This window comes from Silurus aristotelis, assembly GCF_946808225.1.
Source record: "Silurus aristotelis genome assembly, chromosome: 4".
Lineage (NCBI taxonomy): Eukaryota > Metazoa > Chordata > Actinopteri > Siluriformes > Siluridae > Silurus > Silurus aristotelis.
Window position 1 is genome coordinate 14,437,788 of NC_139577.1, and position 27,500 is coordinate 14,465,287.

Consider the following 27,500-nt stretch of genomic DNA (forward strand, 5'->3'; position numbering starts at 1 on the left):
CAGATAAGCTAAATTTGTAAACTGCAATATGTAAAAAAAAGAAAAAAAAAAGAAAAAAGATATAAATGTTTATCAGAAGGACTGTGTGATTTTAAGAAAGGTAATGTTATACACTGAAAACTAGATCATTTCAAGCTGGTTGCCAAATAAAGAGTTATATTGATATACTAGTTTTTCTGTTATTAGTATGATAATGATTGCTTGTTCTCACTGTGTTTAAAGGGTCCAAAGTGTCTAAGTTCTCCAGGTTTCCCCCCAACCTCCCAAACACATATGTATTGGAAATTTTTACTTGCTTCTAATTTTTTATAATGTGTGTGTAACACTAATATCTCACTCAGGATATATTCCCATGTCACAACCAGTTTTCCTAGATCAATCATCGATTCAACTGACCACTATGATCAGTAAATTGGCTTATAGCTATACAAAACATTGTTTTGTTGTTGTTTATACTATAAAAATTTTTTCAACTAGATTCAATATTGTTTGCCTGAATATAAATAATACGTTAAACCTTGACAGCAAGAGGGACGTAAACTTTGGCGCTGAAACATCAGCAGCAACAAACGCGACTTGGTTGCCCTCTAGTGGTCATATTGTTACATACATATATAATTCGTGTATTAATCCCGCCCACTGCGGCGCTTTCTTTTATCCTTTTGGCTGCTCCGTGCGCCAATCAACAGTAAACTCAGCGCCTGCGCGTTATTCTTTAATTGTCACTTGAGCTGGGAGACGTTTTTTTTGTGGTTCCCTGATCTCCCATGAGCGCTGGGACTCTGCGCGGTGTGATATAAGGGGGTGTTTAAGCTGTAAGAGGAGGCGTGGTGAAGGGTGATGAAGTGGTGGAGGTGGGCTGAGTTCAGCGTGAAATCTGCGCTTCTTTTTGGTCGCTCCTCCTCTTCCTCAAGGCTCATCAGGCTGCAGCGTGGACCGGGAAACCGCTTGAACAGCAGCACCGTGATGGCCGAAGAGGCAAAGAAACTGGCCGCCTGCGCAGCTGTGGACAACCACATACAGGTTCGAGTGTGTGTGTTGGCTTAGGTTTCAGAGGATCCACAACATGGCACTTGATACTCAAGTATACAGCGTTGATGTAGGATTTCTTCTACCTAAGTTCAGCAGTAGCAGACATGCTTTAGAGTTCATGTGGTGTTTTTATAGGTAGGGATCTGACTCTTAGCTCAGGGTCCTGGAAAGGTCGAAGTCCAGGACCAGGATGTAACGAACACACACACACACACACACACACACACACACACACACACACACACACACAAACGTATACTGCTACTACTACATAAGACTTCAGGTTAAAACCGGAACTAGTTTTGAGCTTGTTTAACGCTAACTTCGCTGCAGTGCTAACTAGTGCTACATCCTGGTCCTTTACTGTAGTTACACTTACGCAACACCCAATAACTACATTTATAATGCTTAATAATGACGTGTAATTGCATATAGGAAAACTGTACGATCAGGACGCTAATATATGTTTGTGTTCACACTGCCCCGCCCCCGGTAAATATCATTTGATAACGCGGGCAGTGGCGGGTATGAGATATTAACCAATCCGGGACAGGGGGCGTGGTTTTGAAAACTGTCGCGTGAAGAAATGGAGCATGTGCGATACGAATACTTCTATCAGTGGTGGACAGTAATGAAGTAAATGTAGTTCGTTACTGTACTTAAATCTTTAATTTACTGAAGTCTTTTTTATTTAGGGAGACCTTAACTGTAACTTCACTACTTTTTACAAAATCTTTATTTATGAGCGGGTAAAAACGTAACTGTTCAAACATGCAGCAATCCACCAATCAGGGTCGAGCGCACACTCTGGTTTGAACTTGTTTTGATTGGTGTTTGCTGGTATCTACTTACACCAACATACAGTTCAGCATCAGTTCAACAGCAAGCAGAACATATTGAAAGGAATAAGTGATGGAAGAGAATCGAACTCACAAACACTCGGACCTTATTCGTGTGATTTGAGGCAAATGCTTTTTTTTTTTATTTTTTTTTATTTTTTTATTTATTTATTTATTTATTTATTTATTTTTACACTTTTACTCAAGTTAAAGTTTAAAAGAATCCCATTTACTGGAGTAATATTTTACTTGGTGTATCTCTACTGTAACTCAAGTACATGCTTTGTGTACTTTGTGTCCACCACTGACTATTAATAATATCCAAATTAATAAAAATAAATTGATATTATTGACACTATTTCTGTTTTTATATTCCAATGTGATAACCTGACTATTTGGTTTTATGGTTGATTTGGTTTATTTTAACCATAGACAACATTTAACCCAAATGTAATGGTCTAGTAAACCAGAACAAAATGTTGCAAGGAAAGACATCCTAAGACATCATGAGAAAGACATGACTGTAAGCAAAAGGAAACTCTTTGGTGTGTGACCTGCTTATAAATCATTAGTGGTCTACATCTACTGTAACGTGCAGAACATAGTTAAACTCTAAGTTCCCTCAGGAACATATTAAGTGGCGGACCACAAGTATTTTTAGTCTCTGCCAAACACTTAGAGTGCATTTTTTAATTATTATCAAACTTGAAAACATACACAACACAAAACAGGTGTTTAAAAAAGGAACTAGAGTTAGCGCAGTGTCTGCTCTCTGTGTCAGTGTCTGTGGCTGCTCACTCCGTACCGAAATAAGATGCCAGGAAGTGGCTAGTGGCTAATGCTAGCACTATAGATTATTTAGCGTTTTATGTCCAGCTTCAAGAATTTCTTTTAAAAGGAGAAAATCCTGACAATTCTGCATATCGAGGGAGTAAATCAATGGAGGATGGAAGGAATGAAGACATTTGTTAAAGTATTCTGAAATAAGTAGACCAGTTAAGTAGATCATATCTTTAATATGAAATATTAAATGTAAAAGTTCCAATAACACATTACTTCTGTGTGCATCAGAACAACCAGGTGGTCGGAGTGGGAAGTGGCTCCACCATAGTCTATGCTGTGGACAGACTGGGTAAGTCCTAGTGTACAGTATGTGGATAATGCTGTGTTTGTGTTTAATGCTGTGTTGATTAGGAATACAATGCCGATTGGCAAAAGCCACTAAACACTCCCTTTCAGTTTTATGTCAGTTTGCCAACTTGGGGTTGTCTCCTCAACTACCAGTTCCTATTCCATTTTTCTAGTAGTGACCTTTAATGCTGTGCATGATGTGACTGTGTAAAGTCCCTCTTATTTATTTCAAGGTTTTTGCCGTATTAGCATTAGATCATGATAGATAGATAGATAGATAGATAGATAGATAGATAGATAGATAGATAGATAGATAGATAGATAGATAGATAGATAGATAGATAGATAAAACAGCAAGTAATATTATTATAATATAATATAAATATACAATTTTAATATTTTTTGATAATTGATTAATTGGACAATTATAATTTTATTTATATATATTTTTTTATTATAATTACTATATATATATTTTTTCGATTAATCATTTAAAAAAACTTCCTTGGATGTTTTGCTCACTATATAACTATATAAAACCCTAATTTAGGGTATTGTATGTATAAAAAGTGTACTTAAAAATGCAAAAGCCACATTGAGTTTAACTACCTTTAGTTTAGATATTTTAAAGCTTATAGTAGCTGCTTGTTGAGTAGCGCAGGTGGGATTTGTCCTTGAACAATTTCACTCATGCTGAGTCGTTTCTTTCTGTAAAAAAATAAAATAATAAAATAAAACATTTGAGTATAAAAGGTGAAGTAATTTTTGTAAATCAACATTTATATTATATTTTGCAGGTTGACAACCATGCTTAAAAAATCTGTCTAAAATGGAATACAACAATGTTTTTACAATTAAAAAAACAACAACACAGATATTTTGTTCATTTTTCAATATATAAGCATCTAGAATATATCATTTATTTAATTTTATATAATAATTAAATGAAATATATATGTAATATACAAACTTTAAAAACAAGCATTTAAACGTAGTAAAGCAGTAAATCACTTTTGAAAACAGATAAGTAACTGTTGTAGTAGACAAATGCTATAAAAAGAGCATGAAATGCAACACGGTAACAGTCTTGATTAAAAAACAATTATGTATATAGGGATTGGTGTACAAATGCATAATGAAAACCATAACGGTGGCAAAAAATGTGATCGTTTACTGCTGCTGTTATTTGCTGCTTTTAGATTTAGTGTTTGTTCGCACTGTTTTAATTGAATCCGTCACCATGTCGTGAGCGAACTGATTGCGCAACCTGTGCAACGACAAAACAGATCCAGTGCGACTGTTCCGAAGTTACAAACAGTTTACACAATAACACTTCATTAAACTACACAATATTCACATGATGAGGATTCTACAGTTTCTGCTCACCGTGCTGATGTTTCACCTTCATCACCAGTGTTTTTTCTTTTCACAAGCTCCGCTTTGCATAACTTCCAGGTACCGTTTACTTTGTCGCGTTTGATAGAAAATACTCACATGCCTTGACGCACATTTTTCCTGCTGCCGGTTGACCCTGTACTATCCACCATTTTTGCAAGCACTGTGCTATCATATCACAAAAAAACACAGCTTGAGCAGCCCAACTAATCGATAACAGAATTCGTTGACAAACACCTAACAAGAGCTGCAGTTTTGGAGAAGCTCTGACCCAGTCGTCTAGCCATCAAAATTTGACCCTCGTCAAACTTGATCAAATCATTACGCTTGTCCATTTTTCCTGCTTCGAACATGTCAAAATTGAGGAAAATCTTTCCATTGCTACCTAATATACCCAACACACTAACAGGTGCCACAATGAAGAGAGATGTGTATACATAACTATATTTGTGTGTTTGTAACGAGCACCAAAAATGCACCATAATAAAAATAATGTTTTTATTTGTAATAATTGTTTCTGTAGCTGAACGAGTGCGGCAGGAGAAGTTAAACATTGTGTGCGTTCCTACCTCGTTTCAGGTAAGTTTAACAGAAGCAGCAACAGCAGTGGTACAAGCGTTGTAATACATCAGAATAATGATAAAGGTAATTCTGCTGTGTTTTCTTTGCCTTAGGCTCGTCAGCTGATTCTGCAGCATGGCCTGTCGCTTTCAGATTTAGACAGGCACCCAGATGTGAGTTAATCACAATTAAACATGAGAAGGATAACTCGAACCCCCTGTAGGGTGAAATGCATTAATGCACAGCTACAAATTAGTGTACATTTAAAGCAAATTTTCATGTTTTGAATGAACCTAACAGGCTGCTTGTGTGTCTGTTAGCTGGACGTAGCGATCGACGGTGCTGACGAGGTGGATGATTCACTTACTCTTATCAAAGGAGGAGGGTAAGGAGCAAGAGAGCCTCCATCGGCTGCAGATATTATTTTAATGGTCGCAAACAAAAACACTGCAAGTAAAGTTACATTTAAGTGTATTAGATGCTTAAAAATACTACGATTTAAAATGAATTAACTGTCCACTGTTTCCAATGTTTTCTACCACAAGCGCCACAATATGGACAACAATATTGAGACCCCTGAATTTACAAGCCATATTACACCTTTTCTCTCCATTTGAGATTGGAAAGCCTCTTTGTAGAGGTCAAAACCGATTGCTAGGTTGGAACGTACTAGCCGTTCAATCCACCGATAGTTTTGAAAATAGATCCAAAAAAAAACAAACACTTCATGTAAAATAGATACAAAAAAACTATTGAATCATGAAAATATGTTAAATGAAATAAAAATGTATAAATTCATTATATTAAAGATAATTAACAAATAATGTTCTAATTAATTATATATAATTAATTATAATTATATATATATAAATAAATAATTATTTGCTCTGTGCACCGTGCTCTTTTCAAGCACCGTTCACTTTGTGCAGTGTGCCGTCTCGTGGTGTCAGTAATTTGCCTCTAGAGGCCGCTCTCGTAGTGACGACGGACCTTCCTAACTGCTTCCGCAATAGACGCAACCAGGAAAAACCATTGGTATAGATTCTTTTCAGATTTTTTTTTTCTATCAGTGCCGATTAATCAATACCTTGAGTTTACTAACACCCTTGTGGCTGAGCCCAAATCTCAACAAGCATACTTCAATATCTAGTGGAACATCTTCACAGAAGATTGAAGGCTATTATAACAGCAAATGGAGAGAAAAAAAAAGCACATACACATCTAATAGTGAGGGGTCCACAACCTTTTGTCCATACAGTGTATATTAAAGTCCATGAGCACATCTGCATACACACATACATATGCACACTTTGCACCCGACACCCAGGTTACCTGATTAAGTAATGAAACTTCCTGGAGTGTGATCTTGATATTTAGAAAATCAGACATTGTTTTCAGTGTATGAAATATTTTTTTTGAAAGGTTTGGAGTTCCCTTTCCCTGGATCAAGTTGAACATTTTGTATATGCGTTCTAAAACTCATTTAATACCAAAATAACATTTATTTCCCTCCTCTCTTGCTTTCCCTGCACTTTAGGGGATGCTTGACTCAGGAGAAAATTGTAGCCGGCTGTGCCAAACACTTCATCGTCATTGCTGACTACAGGTAAAAAAGAAAAAGAAGAAGGTGACTCATTCTCTTAGGAAACTAATGTAAATTGTCAGCTGCTGTATTTCAAATGCTAATCAATACACTAAATCAGTCACCCTGTCATTGTTGCTTAGGATTAAATAGAAACTGAAGCTTTCAAAGGTTTAATCTGAATAAGCAAACTGTAATCCTTATGAAGTGCCGCTGAGCAGTGTGTGTCGGCTCATTTCTTGCATTTAAAGGAAGGACTCAAAGGCCCTGGGACAGCAGTGGAAGAAAGGTGTGCCGGTGGAAGTGGTCCCAATGGCGTACGTGCCTGTGTCCAGGGCCATCACCCGGCGCTTTGGTGGAGAAGCTGTGCTGAGGATGGCTGTCAGTAAAGCGGTGAGACAGTGCATGTTAAAGAGTGTTTTAAAATCCCAGTGAGAATTTAAGCAGAAAACAACTACTGTGACCTTGTTCCCAGACAAGCGCTGATTAAAGCCTCATTTATACTTGGAGCATGATGTGTTCACATACTTACCTTCAGAAATAATGTAGTGTAGGATTACAAGGAATGATGTCCACTAGGTGGCAAATTAGTCCTTAAACATTGCTATTCAGTTTAGGATGGTTACTTATGTGGAGAGATTTCCTGTCAGCTGTTTTGGGATCGAATTGCCACTGTGCAGTAGCACATGGATGTTAAAGACACAGGCAAGCAGTGTTTTTTTCTTTTCACTGTTGTCATGATCATTGTCATGACAAAACTTTGAATTACATTCCTATCTATAGAATGCTGATGCGAAATCAGCATGGCTTCTCATTTCACATCAGCATTCTATAGATAGGAACGTAATTTAAAGTTTTGTAACTGGTGTGGCAGACAAATGAGTCAACATTTTCTAGTTCCATATGACAAGAAGGTACTGATGGATGGTGAGGTGAGAAGGCCTGGGGTGCAGTCAGCATTCCAGTTCATCCCCAATTCTGTTCAATAGGCCTGAGAACACCGCTCTATAGCAGTCCACTCAAGATCCTCTATTCCATAGAGCTCGCTTTGTGGAAAAGGCTATTTCCATCCTGGAACAGTTTTGGCTCTCCATCTCAAGTGAAGAGAAAATGTATTGTTAAGAACAATTGTGTGCCTCCAAAGTTGTGGTAACATTATATGGAAGAAATGACTGGTGTGTGCTCTTATACCTCTGTCCCTTGAGTGTACATGGTGCTGTTCTATGTTTCTGCAAATAGCTACATTTTCCATTTTAATAATATAAGTGTTTTTATGAGTATCTTATCTTTACTCTGAACTCTTTGACCCAGTTGTTTACATTCTTTTCTTTTCCTCCTTCAGTAACAGTATGTAAGAGGAGTTATTTATTTATTTATTTTTTTACCCATTTTCTAGATACTGTTACATCAATTGGTCAGTTTGTTTCTGATCTTTAATTTGTATGGCAAAAAGTAGAATTGGATTTAAATGAATATATTATCGATGATGATGATGTTCTTGGAAGTCTTCTCCTTCCAACTCATCCAGTCTTTAAATATCACTTACAGACTTACAGTAAATGCATTTTTCTGTCTTGCCAAATGTTTCTTGTCTCTGTGATGTCGATGCATTTAACCAGTGGCATGTGCTTATTAGTGTTAGTTTCAGATGATTTTGTGAGTAATGAAGCATCAGCTGTGTATTAGTATTCATTAGTAATTGGGGTAAGCACTACTGTTGAGCTGCTACTCTAATGTCACCACAGAAACATTCATTTTTTTTTCCTTCACCAACCAGGAATGAAAAACGAAGCGTTCACCTGAAAATGTACCTGAAAAAACATTAGTTTTGTGTGTATTCAGTGAACACAGGGTTTGAACAGATTTCATTCCACGATATTTTATTAAGGAAAAGTAATACAAAACTTCAACCAAGTCACAAGTATTATACTCACAATCATAACTCCTTTTTCAAATGCTCACTGACTCATTCCATGACGATGCTTGAGAACTGAAGCAATGCGTCATGATATCGGTTCATTCTTTTTGAATAACCCTGTAAATCCCTACACACGTTCACAGAGCATTTTTTTAGGAACACTATACTAATACTGAGTAGGGCCTCACTTTGCTTTCTGAGTCAGTTTTTTGTGACATGGATTCCTGAAGATGTTGTGGGGTTTGTTTTTTTTTTTGTTTTGTTTTTTTCTTTGAGATTCTGGTCAATGTTGACACGATTGCCTCAAGCAATGAATGCAGATTTTTAATGTACACGTTTATGCTGTGAATCTCTTGTTCGATCACATCACAATGTTCTACTGGATTCAAGTGAATACTAAGCCCAGTGAAGAACATTGAACTCTGTCATGTTCCAGTCTGAGATACCGTTTATTTGGAGATATGGTGCATTATCATGCTGGAAGCCAATGGAAGATGGCAAAATGTGGCTATAAACAAACACAGCAACAATACTCACATTGTCTGTGGCATTCTAGTGGAGATTTGTTGGATTTGAGTGTGCCAAGACATTCTTTACACCAGGGGTCACCAACCCGCAAGGACCACATAAGTCGCCCACGGGCCTTTTCTCAAAAAAGCTCACCCAAGCGCCACTTACCAGTGAGCTGCATCTATCTGTTCCTTGTTAAATCATTGTTAATTAATTATTGTGAAAAATCATTAACATGATCAGTGTCTTCACATAGATGAATGTCATTAATTATTAATAATAACATATAATTAAAAGTAAATTGAGCAAATTTGTTATTTCAGAAGAAAATGTGTATTAAACCGGTAGCCCTTCACATTAATCGGTACCCAAGATGTAGCTCTCAGTTTCAAAAAGGTTGGTGACCCCTGCTTTAAACCAATACACCAACCTTCACCAGCCTGGACTGTTGGCATAATGCAGGTTGGGTCAATGGATTCAGACATGCAGATGGTAAAGCTCTTTAAGCATAATTAGTGTTTAGAACATGAAGTGTTACTCGTAATATTGCCTTCCCAGAGCTTAAATCCTTAATAAAAATCGATATTGAGCATCTACATCATTTCCGTTTTTATTTGAATCTATCATTTTCATATTTCTTAAATAATGGAAATATATTGCTTAAACTACTAAGCTTGACATTTGATAATGGTGTTTAGTGAAATCGTAATAGTGTCCCGAGTCCCCACATTATATTTGCGGCCACTGTGAATGTTTCTATTACAGAAGAAGAACAGATGCTCCTCTCACTCAGGAATTCTGTCCAACACTGAAATTTTGTATTTAGTTATTTTTATTATCTCTGTGCACTGCTTTAGGGTCCTGTGGTGACTGATAACAGCAACTTCATCCTCGATTGGAAGTTTGAGCAGGCACAGAACTGGAAAGAGGTGAACACTGCTGTCAAAATGATCCCAGGTCAGTTCACCACTACCTCCCTGTTTAAATCCAGTGTGTATTAGGTGCTTCATAATACTTTGAACTAAAGAATCTCCTTGATTGTCTTTCTTTCAGTGATTACATACTGTGTGTGTGTGTGTGTGTGACAGACCGTATCGCTTTGCAGAAAGTCTTTGATAAATAAAAGCTTTACCATATCAGTAGATTGCAATAGGACACTACTGCGTTTGTAGCGTGGAATGTCAAAAAAAAAAATGCACGTTTTTGCTTCAAACCCAGGAACCTATGTGGTGTATTATGTCATTTGTACTATGATTGGACAGTGTGTGCTCAGTCAGTCCATGCTTTGTTTCTCGAGTTACTGAAATATTACAGCCATAATGGTATTTCATGCACGCTTCTTAACCACACACACGTGAGCACGAATGCGTTTTTAAACATGAGCCACAACAGAAACCAAATATAGACGCTATATTTTGAGGCTCGCCCAACATTTTCCCGGTTTATGTCCTCAAATTCAGCCGACTCATCAGCCTGAATCTACAGTCTAAGCTAAATAAGCTTCCGTCTACATGCAGTTCTATTTGGATAGCAGCTCAAATCCAACCTTTTAACATCTCCATACAGTTCTTGCTTACACAAAACAAACTAACAATCCATTACAGCCTGTTTTTACCTCCTAAACCTTTGCATTATCAGTAAGCGGAATTAAAGTGCAAGGAAGGGAAACCACAGAATGTAAACGTACAGAAGAAAGGAGAAGCAGCTATTCTGTTTGAATGTCTGTTGTTCTTCAGACGGATCCAGTGACTTTACGTCTATGTCCCTCTCTCGCTCTCTTACTGTTTCTATAGGTGTTGTGGAGACTGGCCTGTTTGTAGGAATGGCTGAGAAAGTTTACTTTGGAATGGAAGATGGGAGTGTGAAGGTCAGAGATGCGCCAGTGAACTGAAGAAACTCGAAAAACAGAAAGCTCTGCCCTTTCCTGTCCTTGATGCCTCAAGTGCCAGTGCAGTGGACACACACACACACACACCTCTTTGTGTTGTCACTAGGAGTAGCAAAAGCCCCAGCTGTCTAAGCGGTACACCACTAGAACATTTCTTATAATCTCATGCAGGTTTGTTTGTGTGTTCAGAGAATTATACACAGATCCATACATACAATACATTTTTGTTTGTTATATTGTTATTTGTCACAGTCTGAGTAAAATGATTGAATCATCCTGGCCCACATACACGATATTGTGCAACTCGACAGATTAAGCCCAGAATAACTAAATGACCGTTATTCGTTGAAGATGCTGGAGAATGCCTAGTTTGCGTTTTCTTGCACACTGATCTCTGTGCCTCACGCCTTGTATCAGTCATTTTTGTCAACGTTGATGCCTTATTTCAAATGTACTTTTTCAGTTTAACCATCACATAACAGGTTATATATGAATAATCCAGAATAATTTAGCATTGCAGGTGAATATTATTTAATACATATTTAATGGTATGATTAAACCAACTTGCGTGTATTTGTTTCAAACAGATTTATCTGTTTTAATCTAAACCACATACCAGCTGATTGGGTTTTATTTGTATATTTCATATATATATATATATATATATATATATATATATATATATATATAATTATATAATGTGTATGTGTGCCTGTAGACTTCGGTAGCATCAGGGATTTCGAGTGCGATCTACCAAACTCTCACACTCTTGCGCCTTATCTTACACGCATATGTGATTATAAAAATATATAATTATTTCATATTTGGAATGGGCATTATAAATTTGCATAACAAGATTTTACACACCAGCTTTTCTTTTTGTTTGTTTTTTACCTCTTACCAACATTATTGATATAGGTTATAGGGGTTGTAGGTTTTGATATTGTTGTTGTTGTTGCGACCAAATTCCTACATTGTTTTGCTTTTGAATTAAGATGAAATATAATAAAAGAGGACTGTTGAACCGAATACTGGTGTATTTTTTTTTTTTACGTATATATTGTAATTGACGCAGGTTTAGGTGCTTTTGGCGGTTGTTTCTTTCCTGGCCGCAAGAGGGCAGTACAGGTTGTGTTACGAGTGTTTCAACAAATTATTTACTACTAAAGCAGTTATTTCTGAAGCCATGCTTTTACAAAATTTAGCATTATAGCTAAATAATTTGGACGGTGTGACTTGCTGACTTTTTTTTATTTTTTATAATTAATGCAGTGTAAAGTTTAGCTGAGCTCATAGGGAAATGTGGCCGAATATTTTGCTTTTTAACGCGGTTTGTTAGGGTTTCGAAATCTCATTAAGCTCTCGTGTTGTGATTAACAGTGCAATGATGAACTCTTCCATTAAAAAAAAAATACCGGAACAGGAAGTGTCAAACTTTGTGTCGGTAAACAAGTGGCCACGTCGCTCTTTCCATCCGCGTACTTTCTCTCCTAACGTCTTTTCGGTGTTATGTCCCGCCCCTTATTTTGGTTTCGATGTCTTATTTGATCGACAGCGCGAAAACCCAATCGGGATTCTCATGTGGGTTCTCTGCCCCAATCATTTACTTCTATTTATATAACGTTCACTACACCGATCCTCCCATTTCCTCCGCTAGGTTGCGGGCCGCCTCTTCTGTTTTGATTGACAGCAAGAGCATCCAATTGTATTGGTCGGTGTTTTTTGGCGGATCTTTACTCAAACCGACGTCCGCGTGAACCAATCTGGTCCTGCTTAGTAGACTCGCTCGAGCAGATTGACAGGCGCGCGCAGCTATAGCGTCGCGCGCTCAGGGCCTCGCATGAGTTCGCCCGTTTCGAGCGTCCAATCGGCGTTTGCAGACGGAATAGGCGGGGCGTTACTAAGGCACCGCCGACTGCAGGGAGAACGCCAATAACATGGTGCCTCGGCGACTTGTCTGTTTACGCCAAGAAACGGGAACGGAGAGTTGCGGGAAAACCATTTACATGCGTTCGCTCGGTTTTATAAACCGCCCCGACCTCTTTTAGAGTGTTTTATTTTATTATTTTTTTTCTTTTGATTTCACATTTTCGGTTATGGGATCGCTTGTGTACTGATGTGTCACTTGTCCCAATGGAAAGGGGGCTTCGCTTTGGCAACGTGGGCATCTCCCTTGTGCTGCTGCTGCTGCTGCTGCTGTTGATGCTGAGAGCTGTGAGTGTGAGGACAGTGCAGTACAACTCTCTGTCCCGGACGGAGCTGGAGACACCAGACACCGTGATGGAGCGCGGGCTGGAGAGCAGCATCGGGGACGCCACGGTAGAGGACGATGAGAACAGCTCGCCCGGGGACACAGAGGAACCGAGCGGCGACAACGACACAAACTTCCAGCAACACGGCAGGTAATAAACAATACGATCCGTGCAAATCCTTCACCCTCATCCGTCCTTCCAAATCCAAATCCAGTCGCCTTTAGTCTTGTGTTCAACTTGCCGGAAGTTTGTTGGCGAGCTCCAGGAGCTGAGGTAATGTTTGCTCACATTGGCTCAGTCTCTCTCCTCATGACCGCTATCCGAGCACAGGGTCTCTCAGCGTCAAAACATTACCCAAATAATCACCATTACAACTTCCATTTTACACCATTCGAGCATCAGGTTGTCACACGGAAGTATTTACACAAATTTTGCTGCTTTTAATGCAAAAAACGACGTTTATCCAGATGAAAAACATGAACACGAACTAGTTCTCAGCACTTTGTGTTTATTATTAAAATGAAATATTGAGCTGCTTATTTGTCTGGCTGGATTTTATTACATACTCGAACAGACTTTACAACTACATTAAATGTAACAGAAATAAAATGTACCAAAATAAATGCTATGTTTTAAAGATCTGGGATTGTCTCTAACTAAAGCTATTGATCCCCGAGCAGAAGTTTCCTATTTATAGCTAATGTATATAACTTTAATTTAGCATTTATTTGACTTTAATCGAATATTTATTGCATATAACTTCTGTTTGCTCAATGGAATCTCACCCTTTCGACTTGGGGAATCCCAGTATCCTGTATAGACCTCATACGAATGTGTTCGGTTACGGTTACTCGTGTTGCTTATTTAAAGAACCCTTGTTTTTTTTTTTATTTTTTGCTTCATTAATTTTTCCAATGCTTTAGTGTTGATCAGTGGTGCTTATAAAAGTGAATATGAAGGAGTATAGGGGTTGTTGGGGTTCTGTCCTGGAGCCTGAGACTTGGCTGTAACTCGTGACTGAAGCGGAAGTTTGCTCCGGTGTTGCAGTGGCGGGTGTTGCCGCATCATCAACCTGCACTCACTAATGCTTGAAAACACGTCCCGTCTCAACACTTACTGTAGATGTTCATCTGATAGGGGGAAAAACATCATACCAAGTTTTTGTGGAAACCGAGCGGAAACATTTTAGTTTGTTTTGGTGTCTTTACAGGACGTATATAAGTTGTGCACCTGTTCATGCACTCCTTCAGTCATGTCTCTACTGCTGCACAGATACCACAGGAGAGACATGTTACTTCTCATTTCTCCTCTCCTCTTCTCATGTCATTACTCCATGTCGTTTCTCTTCATCTCATTTCTCATGTCGTTTCTCCTTCGGTCATTTCTCATGTTTCTCTTCGTCGTTTCTTCTCATGGTTTTTCACGTTTCTTTGCATCTCATTTCTCCTGAAATTCCTCCTCATGTCGTTTCTCTTAATCTCTTCTCATGTCGTTTCTCTTAATCTCTTTTCTCATGTCGTTTCTCTTCATCTCTTTTCTCATGTCGTTTCTCTTCATCTCTTTTCTCATGTCGTTTCTCTTCATCTCTTTTCTCATGTCGTTTCTCTTCATCTCTTTTCTCATGTCGTTTCTCTTCATCTCTTTTCTCATGTCGTTTCTCTTCATCTCTTTTCTCATGTCGTTTCTCTTCATCTCTTTTCTCATGTCGTTTCTCTTTATCTCTTTTCTCATGTCGTTTCTCTTCATCTCTTTTCTCATGTCGTTTCTCTTCATCTCTTTTCTCATGTCGTTTCTCTTCATCTCTTTTCTCATGTCGTTTCTCTTCATCTCTTTTCTCATGTCGTTTCTCTTCATCTCTTTTCTCATGTCGTTTCTCTTCATCTCTTTTCTCATGTCGTTTCTCTTCATCTCTTTTCTCATGTCGTTTCTCTTCATCTCTTTTCTCATGTCGTTTCTCTTCATCTCTTTTCTCATGTCGTTTCTCTTCATCTCTTTTCTCATGTCGTTTCTCTTCATCTCTTTTCTCATGTCGTTTCTCTTCATCTCTTTTCTCATGTCGTTTCTCTTCATCTCTTTTCTCATGTCGTTTCTCTTCATCTCTTTTCTCATGTCGTTTCTCTTCATCTCTTTTCTCATGTCGTTTCTCTTTATCTCTTTTCTCATGTCGTTTCTCTTCATCTCTTTTCTCATGTCGTTTCTCTTCATCTCTTTTCTCATGTCGTTTCTCTTTATTTCTTTTCTCATGTCGTTTCTCTTTATCTCTTTTCTCATGTCGTTTCTCTTTATCTCTTTTCTCATGTCGTTTCTCTTTATCTCTTTTCTCATGTCGTTTCTCTTTATCTTTTCCCATGTCGTTTCTCCTCGTCTTATTTCTCATGTCGTTTCTCTTCATCTTTCCTCGTTGTTTCTCGACGTCTCATTTCTTATGTCGTTTCTCCTTATGTAATTTCTCATGTTTCTCTTCATCTCATTTCTCCTCATGTCGTTTCTCCTTGTCTTATTTCTCATATCGTTTCTCTTCATCTTTTCTCATGTTGTTTCTCCTTGTCTTATTTCTAATGCAGTTTCTCTTCGTCTTTTTTTATGTTGTTTCTCCTTATGTCATTTCTCATGTTTCTCTTCGCCGTTTCTTCTCATGTTTTCATGTTTCTCTTCATCTTATTTCTCATGAATTTCTCCTCATGTCGTTTCTCCTGATCTCATTTCTCATGTCGTTTCTCCTCGTCTTCTTTTTTCATGCCGTTTCTCCTCATTTTGTTTACTTCCCCTGATTTATGTTTCTGTTGAATCCTTGTTTGTCTAAGTTTGACACACTTACAGTCCACTAGAGCACATTGAGGGTGTGGTGTTAACTTCATAAACATGCAGCAGACACAGCAGACTATTCCTGTGAAATGGTTCATGTTTTGTTTCTGCCCAGGCCACAATTAGGGCTAATAATCATTTTAAAGATGACAAAGAAATGGGTTCAGATTGGTCAAGCATCCATGAATAGTGTTTTTGAGTTCAATAAAATGCCTTTCTTTTCTGACTGAAAGTACAAAAAGGAGTGTAGCAGTACAGTCATGTGGAAAATCAGATTTTTCTTTTCCAAATGATGTCTAGAACTTGTTTATGGAAGCTGTTTTCCACCACATGTTATGCAGATTTATCTTACCCTTGTGACCTCTGATGTAGCAGTTGCAACTTTAACTGCAAGTTCTTTTCATGCAACATTGATAGTTTTGTTCCGGCTCACACCTGTGAGTCAGGATCACACAACTGTGGTTTTACATGTCGCAGTATTTTGCAATTGATGGTTTAATATCACGAATAATGATTAACTTAATATAAAACATATCTCTTCCCTGAGTTGTTGTTTTTTTTTCTCCTCAGTGTGAACTGACCACTCTGGTTGAATATCTTATTCTGAACTATATACAGTCTGTGAGGTTGAGTAGAGGTAATAGTTTATTAAACGGAAGCATCAAGTTTTAATATTTTCAGTATTTGTTGAAAGTAGAGTATTCGTTTACATCTGTGACTGTGGGCTTATCAGGTTGGGAAAATGATTGAAAAGGAAATTTTATTTTTCAATAAAATGGTGTCTCATCTGCTCTAAATGAAAGTGCTTAGTGATGTGATTTTGCTCAAACAAGTTTTCATGGCATTAAAGAACTTCATTTCCATCTTTTGAAACTGTAGAAAACGAGACAATGATTTTTTTCATGGTCAAGCCACTTGGGAATGTGTAGGTGGCAGGAGCGTGGTTAAACGACCGCTTGTTTCTAAACCGCATGCTTAAGTTTGTATTGTCTTTCAAAGAATGATTGAGTACAAAATGTTTGAGTTGTTTAACCTGAATATATTGATGGTCAGTGAACTTCTGTTCAAAAGGTGATCAGTTGAGCCTCCTGGTATCACTTCCTCTGCCAGGTCCCTGAGCAAAACCCTGCTTAGGGGGTGCTGGAAAAGAAAAGAAGAATTTCATGAATGTGAACTTGCACATTTGATTCTATCTATCAGGTTCTGTCGTTCCATTGAGGTTTTGTTTATTTAACCAGAACAGGCTCCCAGGAATATACACACTTGTCTCCTGAGGCATTACCTTTTATTATTGGGTTATTGATTGAGTTCTCAACATGCTTACTGGGGTTGGGGGATAAAAAGCTGATAATATACTATTGATATTGTGATAAATTGGGTCACAATATGATTTTTTTTTTTCTGCAATATGTTGATAATTAATTTGTTTTGTTTCCCCCCCCAAAAAAGATTTCAGAGGATTATTCTATGGAAAGATGTATATATATATATATTAGTTAGTAAAGATATATTATGGTAAAAATATTGTGTATTGTAGAACTAGCTGATGTGGGCCTACTAGAGACATGCGAGTACCTAGATGAAATGAATGATAGATGAGTTTATGAGGCATCATGATATAATTTTTTTAAATTATAAAAACAAAAGAAAGCTCTTGACCTTATTTTATGTTCAAAAACAGTTGCATCCGGAAAATATTCACTGCGCTTCACTTTTCTCCACATTTTTATTATTTTAATAGACTTTTTCCAAAATTGGTTAAATTCATTATTTTCCTTACATTTTTACAAACAATACCCCATAATGACAATTGGAAAGAAGTTTGTTTCTTTGAAAATTTATAAAAAAAAAATATCAGATACATCCTGTTTTTACTGATCATCCTTGAGATGTTTCTACAACTTGATTGGAGTCCAACTGTTTTAAATTTGGTTGATTGGACATGATTTGGAAATATGGATATGGATATTTTGGATAATGTCCCACAGTTACCAGTGTCCCACAGTGCATGTCAGAACACAAACCAATCCATGAAGTCCAAAGAATTGTGTTTAGACCTCAGAGACAGGATTGTATTGTGGCACAGATCTGGGGAAGGGTATAGAAAAACGTCTGCAGCATTGAAGGTCCCAATGAGCACAGTGGCCTCCATCATCCGTAAATGGAAGAAGTATGGAACCACCAGGACTCTTCCAAGAGTGAGCCAACCGGCCAAACTGAGCGATCGGGGGAGAAGGGCCTTAGTCAGGGAGGCGACAAAGATCTCGATGATAACTCTGAAACAGCTCCAGCGTTAGAGAAAGGAGAACCTTTCAGAAGAACAATCATCTCTGCAGCTCTCAACCATTAAGACCTATATAGTAGAGTTGCCAGACTGAAGCCACTTCTCAGTAAAAGGCACATGGCGGCCTGCCTAGAGTTTGCCAATTGGCGTCTGAAGGACTCTCAGACCATGAGAAACAAATATTGCACTCTTTGGCCTGAATGCCATGCGCCATGTCTGGAGGAAACCAGGCACCACTCATCACCTTTTCAATACTATCCCTACAGTGAAGTGTGGTGGTGGCAGCATCGTGCTGTGGGGATTTTTTTTTAGCATCAGGAACTGGGAGACTAGTCTGGGCCCAGCCAGAGCCTTGAACTTGATTGAACATCTCTGGAGAGATCTGAAAGTGGCTGTGCACTGATGCATTCCATCCAACCTGATTGAGCTTAAGAGGTTCTGGAAAGAAGAATGGGAGAAATCGGAGTTTGTAGCATCATACCCAAAAAGTCTTGAGGCTGTAATTGGTGCCAAAGGTGCTTCAAGAAAGTACTGAGCAAAGGCTGTGTAATATACATAGAAATTTGCAAAGATTTCAGACAAACAATTTTTCAAATGTTGTCAATATGGGGTGTTTGTTTGTAGAATTTTGAGTAAAATAATGAATTTAATCCACATTGGAATAAGGCTGTAACATAAAATGTGAAAAAAAGTGAAGAGCTGTGAATTCTTTTCCGATGCAACTGTACATGTCCAAACTAAAAATAGTGAAATAGCGTTTATTAGACATTTAATAACTTTCATAAAAAAATATATATATACGTACACATACACACAAAATGTCCTACACTAATTTTGGCATACTTGGTATCCCTGGTAAATGTGAGCAAAAGGAAGTGGTGAAATATTGCCTTTATTGTTTAAACTTTAGATTTTTCGTTTTTTTTTTTTTTTTTTTTTGACAAAAAAAAAATCACAAAAATACTGTTTTTCTGGATATCAAACAATTGAAAACACAGTTTAATCCAAAAAATGTTTTTCACATTACACACAGTTTTTAGTACAGTCAGTACTTTTTTTTTTTTTTATTCTTTTTTTTTTTTTTTAAATTACTTGAGTCAGTATTGATATTGTATGTGGCTCACGTTTACACAACCTCCTCACTTAGCTGTGAGTTTATCTAACGTATTAGTCCCATACACACCTACAGCTCTTTCTATCACACATTAATAATGACACGTTCACGCCTCTGTGTGTATCCCATTCTCACGCCTTTATTGCAGTTTCCGCTTTCTGTATAACACGATAAGATTAAACGCAAATCTGAATGCTTACTCGATTAGCGGCACAAATATGTGCACTGTGAGCGTTAAACTGTCCTCAACGCCACATATGAAGATGGTAACGAAGAGAAACCAGCCTATTGTGCTCGGTTCCTAAGAATCAACACCCGCAGGCCTTTCCCGAGACATGGAACAGCTTAGCTGGGGGATGGTGTTCTCCTGGGACTGTTTCAGCGATGCACAGCTTGGCTGAATGGCAAGCGGGAGTCAAACCCAGAAACCCGGGAGACTTGTACTATACTATAAAACACAAATACAGTAGATCGCTACTTTGTGATTTACATCTCAGGTACACTCGTTGCAGTGTAGAGAGAGCAGCGGCACAATCAGTCATATGGAGAGCAGGGGAAGGGAAGGAAAAGGCCTCTAATTTCCCTTGTGTGAGCCTCAGAAAAGATGATCAACAACTCTGGCAGCACTGCTGTACCAAACAGCATGCATGAAGCATTCTGGTTATGGTTTGACTAGCCTTAACTATACGGATTATGATTATTTATTTATTTTTTCCTTTTTTTTTCTTATCCCTGGAAGAAAACATCTGGATCGTTCTCTCTGAAATAAATAAAAGCCCAGAGTGTAAATGAAATTTAATGTTTGGTGCCGGTCCATAATCGCATTCCAGTTAATTGTTAACTAGTAATGTTCGGTGTAAAGAACTGGAATGAGAGTGAGTTTGTGAAGGTGCTGTTCACTTACAGAACATGCAGCCCAGTGATAACAGTGGGTAGGATTGTGAGCACTTTTTGCTTTCACCCTGTTCCTTTTCTTTGCACTGACTCTGCTGAGAGAGAGGGAGAATGGCATTTAGGTGCCAAATCAAACACGGGACATGTTTGTGTGAGTAACAGAAACCGCTCAGAAGGAACTGACAGTGAGAAGTGTTTTTCTTTTGAAGAATCAGATGAGACGGATGTGAAGTGTTGACTGAAAGTGTATTTGATGGAATGTCTTGAAGGTGCATTTGGTCGTGGATCTAATCATATACAGTTGTAAATGTAAATCGATAGTTAATCCTATTGACGCATATCGAGTGTGTGTGTGTGTGTGTGTGTGTGTGTGTGTGTGTGTGTGCGCGCCAGTGCACACCAAACCGATCCAAGTGTGCAGCTCGGCTTGACCTGATTGAGTATATTTTTGGACTAGTGGCGATTCCTCTGAGACCTTTTGTAGAAGTAACACTTGAGGTGCCCTTACACACACACACACACACACACACACACACTTGCTGTTACAGCTCTCTTCTGCCTGCCTGGCACAAACCATGGCAGACGTCTAGCTCCAGCTGCCTACTGCTTAGCAACAGCCAACCAGAGGCCTCAAGCTTGGAAACTTGTTAGCCAATTAGAAGGACGGAAGGCGAAAGTGCTCAGAATTTGAGTTGGGTGCAGAGAGAGAGAGAGGGAGAGAGTGAGAAAAAGAAGGAGAGCGAGGGAGAGGGCAGGAGCGCAGGCTGCAGAGTCCATGTGCATGTTTTATTGTTTTCTGAAAACATAAACTGATTGTGAAGCTGTAGGATATGAAATTGCCACGTGATTTTCAAAACGTTTTGGTCTCTAAAAAGCTAAATTCTTCAAAGCATGAGAAGCATGACCGTCTGTGAAATATAATTTTTTTTTACACCCCAGTAGCCTTGAAAATAACTAAAGGTATCAATAAAACCAACTTGAATTTAATGACAACTGAAGCACCGCATAGCACCAAGCCTAAATATTGTTGTACACATTTAAAGAATGAGCCTAATATTGGAATAGTTCTGGGGTTTTTGTTCATAAAATAAATCTGTGCTCAGGGAGTCTGTGCAAGTTTTTTTGGTTTCCAATTAAAGTTAAAGGAGTCCCTGGCTGAGTGTTGGAGGAGTCCGATGTTTGATGATGAATGAGCACCGCAGGACTTCTCTGGGTTTTAAGCAATGAGCTGTTGGGAAACCGGTGGTCCATGTGTGAACCGATCATGGCGGCATTTATAACTTATTCAGCAACTCCACACAAGTATTGTTCTTACCATTTTCTTCTGATCGCATGGAAAATGCAATGTTTAATAACGGTGTTTGGTGTTTTGTAGCATGTATATGTTTTCCCTCATTTAGGTGAGTTTGTACTTGTTCACTACTTGTGGAGTTTGTTTTAATTGTCAGGAGTCCACACTGCTTTGCATGCAGATTCGAAAAGAGGGAGAGAGGAAGAGAGGGAGAGAGGGAAAACAAATCAGCCTGAGTTTCTTGCTCGTATCAAAGTTCTGCTATTTGTTTATCGATCGTTTTCCGGACGGCTACTTGCGACTTTGTGGAGGAGCCGCCCTGCTGCAGTGCTGCAGTGGGTGGAGAGCACGAGAAAAGGTGGGGAGAAGGGGAAGAAAAACGGGGAGAGGACCGTTCAGGCAGATCTTTAAAACCAGGCGGAAAAGACCTCGCGATGGAACGCGGCGAGCACAAGGACCCGGCGGCTGTCTTCGTCGTTTTGGTTTCTTACTGCTTAGCAACAACGAATCAGCTGCCCAGATCAAGGCCAGGCTGTGGCCAATAAGAAGAGCCGAGCGCCATGCCATGGAGTTTTGATTTCAGCGCCTGTGAGTTGTAAACGAACACAGGAGAGAAGGAGCAGGCACGAGTGAAATAACACAATAACGATCTCGGGTTCCAGAGATAAGGGATATGACCGAGGGCGCTTTCTTTGCGGGGGTTTACGATCGTTATAGGTCTATCACAGGAATAAACCTTTGGTATCACCATGGTGATTATTTGATGCTTAGAGAGGAAAGTGCTCGTGTGTGTGTGTGTGTGTGTGTGTGTGTGTGTGCTGATGACCAGACGGTCAGTTTAGTGCAGATGGTGATAACTCAGTTCGGGTGCGGTTGTGTGCACGCACGTGACCTGATCTTCAATGAGAGGTTGTGTGTATGGCAGCTTGTATCGGCTGCACATCCTAATCAATACATGCAGTAAAACTTGATGACCACAAAATCTCATCCCTACATGACATCAAGTCAAACCGTACTAAATATAACCGGACAGTAATCAGTGCTGATCAAGGCTTTTAGTTTTATTTGTATACAACTTCCCTGCATGTGTGTGTTGTTTATTTATAAGACACAATTTGGTATCTGTGGGTGTGAGAATGTACAATATTTATCTTCAAGCTAATGTAAGAAAAAGTGCTGAAAATGCAGAAATTTCTGTTTCTCAGACACAAATTCTCCAATACAGAAGAAGTTCATCACAAGTGTTGGGGTGTGTGTGTATGTGTTTATAATTTTTTTTAATATACCGATTTAGTGCATAGATATAAAGGCCCTGTTTGTTTACTGTTATACAGACACATAACATATGACACAGTTTTGTGTTTGTGGGTCATTGCATCGTGTGTGCTTTTGTGTTTCTTCTGCGTTCGTTCGGTCTGAGAGACAGTGAGACGTCACTGCCCCAAATTCCTTGCACCCATTTCATCTCTCTGTAGTTTCTTATTTTTTTTATTTTATTTAATTTTTATCTGTGCTGTTTCTCTGCATGGGTGTGGCTTTACGTCTAAAACTTCCCCACACGTGCTTACACTGCTGCTGGATTTTCATTCTGCTGTGTGTGTGTGTGTGTGTGTGTGTGTGTGTGTGTGTGTTTGGGGCGGGGGCGGGGTGTTGGGGGGGATACTTGGCAGTTCACAGTGGGACGGCGGATGCCGCTCGCTGTTGCATGGTTACAGCGAGCGCTCTCTGCTCATTGGCTGATCTTTTTCATGGCACTGCATTCCGATTGGACGTCCCGCTGCGCAACCGAATGATGATTGGGTGTCGGGCTAGAGAGCTCGGCTGGGATTGGTCTAAATACCTCAGATACTGTGTGAGTTTGGGCATCTCAGTTTTTTTGCTTTGGTAAGGTCTCTTTTTGTCAGGTGTGCATGCGTGTGAGTGAATGAGTGTGTGTGTGTGTTGTTTGTAATGGGGGGTGCTCTCGAGTTTGTTTGGGTATGAGGACGACTGGCTATTTGAGGAATGCAAACTTGTGCATTAGAAGGCACAGGGTGCATACTGTGGGAGTTTCAAGCATCCACTATTACTACTATTATTATTCGGTACAGTCATTTGGAGAAACTTTTTTGGATTTAGATCTAACATTAAGTCCAATTTTTTTCAAAACTAAAAGCAGTGAGAAAAGTTAGAAGAAAGTCAATGGACTGATTCACATTTTCACAAACTATCAATAGGTAACCTGCAAGGCATCGAACTTATACCTTTTGTACTTTTACAAAATTCAACCATTGTCCAGATTTAGGATCAATTTTTTCATTTTCTTTTTCTTTCCTACACTTTTTCCTTTTTCCTTATCCTTTCCCGTCTCTTATCAGTTTACTATTATGGTTTAAAATGTCAAGATGTTAAAGAATTTTCTAATAAAAATTACTTGGTCAGTACTTTTGTCCAGATAATCCTCTCTCTCCTCCTCTTGCTCTCGCTTTTGCCTGTTTTCTCTCTGTCTGCTGAGAAACTCTGATTTTCAATCACAGAGGGGTGTAGCCAGTGCAGCGTCTTCATTCATCCTACCAGCACCCACTGCTTAGCAACAACCAATCAGTCCAAATATTTTTGGAGGGCACTACTGGCCAATCAGGAGTGATGAGATGAAGCGTTTTACACTCTTGAATCCCATTGGAGGAGGTAAAACAAACGTTCCTAGCCTGCAGTAATGAAGAGAATTCATGGGAACCGAGGCTCCTTTACTATCTGACTCCATCAGTGCATGTGCAGTGCGTGAAGTGTCAAAGTGGATTTCAAAGCTCTACCTCGTCCTCGCTTCTTCCCCAAACTCTCCCTGTGCCCTGAGGATTCATTCATTCATTCATTCATTCATTCTCTTCCGCTTATCCGTAATTCGGGTCGCGGGGGCAGCAGTCTAAGCAGGCCCCCGCCTTCGACTGCTGCCCAATCCTCACAGCACCGTCCCTTACGGTCCCTCCTGCAGGTGGTGAGCCCACGGGAAGTGCCCTGAGGATGATTTCTTCAATTTGTTTTGTTTTTGTTTTTCCCCAAGAAGTTTTTGTGATATTAGTCATTTAGAGTTTTCCTAATTTGATATGAATTGAGATTAATTTATCAGAAGAATGAAATATAGATGAAGATCTGGGCAAATCTCTCCCCCATCCCAAAGTTTATTTGCAAGTTGGTGGACATTACAATCGAATAAAATAGTAAAATTCGTTGTGAATTTAGCTTGTTTTGAGGAATTAACATTTTAAGCTGATTCATTAAAAACTTGTTAACTGCAATTTAAAAATGTTAACTGCATTTTTTTATTTTTTATTTTTTTATTTATTTTTTTGTTTATATTACAAAAAATAAAAGGCGTATCATAATGATATGAACGGGGTGGATTAATTTAATTACAGCCGACATTGCTTTAAATTGTCTATCATTTAAAATGCTAATCATCACAATGCAGAAAGGTTCTACATTAAATTGCTTAATTGTGATGCTACATTGTTACGCACCTGTAGATTAAGTCTGTGTTCTGTTTTTTTTTTTTGTTTATCTCTGATAGAAGCTTGGTGATCATCAGCACACTGGACGGACAGATTGCGGCTCTGGATCCTCTGAATCACGGGCGCAAGCAGTGGGACTTGGACGTGGGCTCCGGCTGCCTGCTGTCATCCAGCCTCAGCAAGCCGGAGGTACGAACAAACATACTTCTTGCAGTGTATGGAACGCGTGAACGTTCCCATACCGTAGCTTTAATTACGCGCAAACAAATAAATATCACAATAACTGTTTTTAAGGGGTGGGCGATATGACAGATATATCATTATACACAAAACACCTAGGTTTGCACATGTATTATCATTGGAAAAAATCCTAATACTTTTTTTAAATGTTTTATATATAAATAAGTTCAAAACCATTAAAAAATGTGCGACAGTAAAAACAAGATCACGTTTTGTGTCTTTAAACAAAAAAGCTTATATAATAAAGCCCTTGGAACTAAAAGCAAAATCATTGGCAAACTATTTCTGTGTGTGTGTGTGTGTGTGTGTGTGTGTGTGTGTGTGTGTGTGTGTGTGTGTGTGTGTGTGTGTGTGTGTGTGTGTGTGTGTGTGTGTGTGTGTGTGTGTGTGTGTGTGTGTGTGTGTGTGTGTGTGTGTGTGTGTGTGTGTGTTGTAACCAACAAAAACACAAATGACCCAGCGTTTGTGTCTGAAAATAATGTGTACACATGCAGAACAGTATGGGGGAAGGTCTTTTTGGCAGCTTTACACTATTGTGTGTGTGTGTGTGTGTACATCCATGCATGCCCAAAACACAAGCCAGACTTGACAATGAGACTTATAACAGTTTGCTGTACTGGAAGCTTTTTGTGTGTGCCTGGCGTTCATAACAATGTGTTTACACAGCTGTTTGTACATGTTATTTGTGCATTTCGAAATATTTTTTTGCTGGGTCGGTGTATTTGTGTGAGCTTTGCTTGGAGTTCATATCATTTCTTCTCTCTCTCTCTCTCTCTCTCTCTCTCTCTCTCTCTCTCTCTCTCTCTCTCTCTCTCTCTACTGACTGCTTTGGCGGTAACCTCAAATGCCTGTCTTCTGCGGAAAGAGAGCTCCCATTGGCTCTAAGCTTCTCCCCCCACCTCTTCCCCTCTGGGTATCGCACTAGCAGCTGCCCTGATTGGCCGAGGCAGTCTGCTCAGTGATTAGAGCAGCCTGTCCCCGTCTGATTGGCCCTCACCATGGTGCAGGCATGGTGCACTCACCTATAGCATGCTGTGGCACCAGGAGAGACGAGCAGTAAACAGAGGTGTCTGCACAATCATGCTGTCACAACAAGAAAGAGCAGGAGAAGTGATGGGAGAGAGAGAGGAAAAAAAAAATTGACGAGTGAGCAGGAGAGGGGGTGTTAAGGGGGGCTTTAGATGGAGGAATGCCACTGCGTTGTGGTGTGACTCATGCTGAGCGGATTTTAGGATGAGATAATGCCTTATGTGGGGGATGATGTCATCCACCCTGCATGCACACGCACACCCACCCTCCCTAATGGGCACACGTTCTGGCCTTCATCCTTTCAATTAATCCTTTTTTTTTTTTTTTACACTCGGGAATTGCGTAATTGTTATATTTTTAGGATGATTATCAGCAGAAGATAATTCTGGTGATAATGAAAGAACGTCATTTCAGAATGTGTTTTGGTTCATTCTTTTATTTCATAACTTTAATATTTAATAACTTATTAACATTGTTGTTATTGTTGCTGTTTACATTTATGGCATTTGGAAGACGCCAGACTTTTATCATTTAACATTTATCTTATTCATACGACTGAGCAGCTCTGGGGTTAAGGGCCTCGCTGAGGGGCCCCAGGAGTGGCAGCTTGGTGTGTCTGGGATTTGAACTCATGACCTTTAGATCCAAAGTGCACTAATAAGCTACCACCTCAACCTGTGGTCATTATTCAAATCTAATTTTATATCACATATTATTCAAAACATCTCAAGTATTAAAAAACGCAATCTGGCCAAACGTTCATAGAATCCTGACCATATTGCTCATATGTGATTCTTCCCCAAAATCTAACCATAAATGTAATTTTCTGTATGCTCTTGTATTGCAATTTCCCCTTTCCTGTAACTAAGGTGCACAAACCTGTTCTACCATGACACCCACCTGTTCACTGAGCAAGCTCCATGAAAAAAACGCTTTGCCAAGTTTAAAGTTTGAACCCTAACCCACATTTGGGATGAACTGAAATGGTGCCTCCTCATCTCAAGTCCCTGAACTCACTAATGCCTTTGAGGACGAATGAGCACAAATCCCCACAGCCATACACCAAAATCTAGTGGAAACCCTTCCTAGAAGAGCAGAGATTATTATTATTATTATTATTATTATTATTACAGCACAGGGTCTAGGGATTCAATCTGGAATCGTATATTAGCAAGCGCATACGAGATATGATTGGGTGTCCCCATACTTTTGGCCTACAACTTTTTTTTTTTTTTTTTTTTCCCGTG

At 39.0% G+C, this 27,500-nt stretch overlaps 3 protein-coding genes and 1 long non-coding RNA gene across 15 annotated transcripts in view; 3 read left to right on the forward strand and 1 right to left on the reverse strand.

Moving 5' to 3' along the window:
* The window catches only part of slc4a11 (solute carrier family 4 member 11), a 66,030-nt gene extending 65,867 nt beyond the window's left edge, over positions 1–163 (forward strand). For all 10 annotated transcript variants that reach the window (XM_083540227.1, XM_083540226.1, XM_083540218.1 and 7 more), the window contains one exon: positions 1–163. This exon is cut by the window's left edge and continues 2,473 nt beyond it. The gene's annotated coding sequence lies outside the window, so the exon portion shown is untranslated.
* Positions 164–679: 516 nt separating this feature from the next.
* rpia (ribose 5-phosphate isomerase A (ribose 5-phosphate epimerase)) lies at positions 680–11,885 on the forward strand. Its single transcript, XM_083540253.1, has 9 exons — positions 680–1,023; positions 2,943–3,003; positions 4,921–4,976; positions 5,072–5,131; positions 5,279–5,343; positions 6,496–6,564; positions 6,792–6,933; positions 9,826–9,925; positions 10,762–11,885. The coding sequence occupies exons 1-9, from the start codon at positions 841–843 to the stop codon at positions 10,857–10,859; spliced, it is 834 nt and encodes a 277-aa protein (XP_083396379.1). The 5' UTR covers positions 680–840; the 3' UTR covers positions 10,860–11,885.
* The window catches only part of LOC310725367, a 24,128-nt gene continuing 7,450 nt past the window's right edge, over positions 10,823–27,500 (reverse strand). The window contains exon 2 of the long non-coding RNA XR_014533341.1: positions 10,823–10,943. This is a non-coding gene — a long non-coding RNA (uncharacterized lncRNA). The remainder of the gene's footprint in view (positions 10,944–27,500) is intronic.
* Positions 12,748–27,500, forward strand: part of eif2ak3 (eukaryotic translation initiation factor 2-alpha kinase 3) — a 31,971-nt gene continuing 17,218 nt past the window's right edge. For 2 of the 3 annotated variants that reach the window (XR_014533337.1, XM_083540215.1), the window contains exons 1-2: positions 12,748–13,258; positions 25,044–25,173. Coding sequence is in view for 1 of the 3 variants with exons in the window: in XM_083540215.1 (XP_083396341.1) it covers positions 12,990–13,258; positions 25,044–25,173 (399 nt within the window). In the remaining 2 variants the exon portion in view is untranslated. Of the gene's footprint in view, positions 13,259–22,819; positions 24,320–24,486; positions 25,174–27,500 lie in introns of those variants that run through there. The other variant, XM_083540216.1, reaches the window with a different exon arrangement.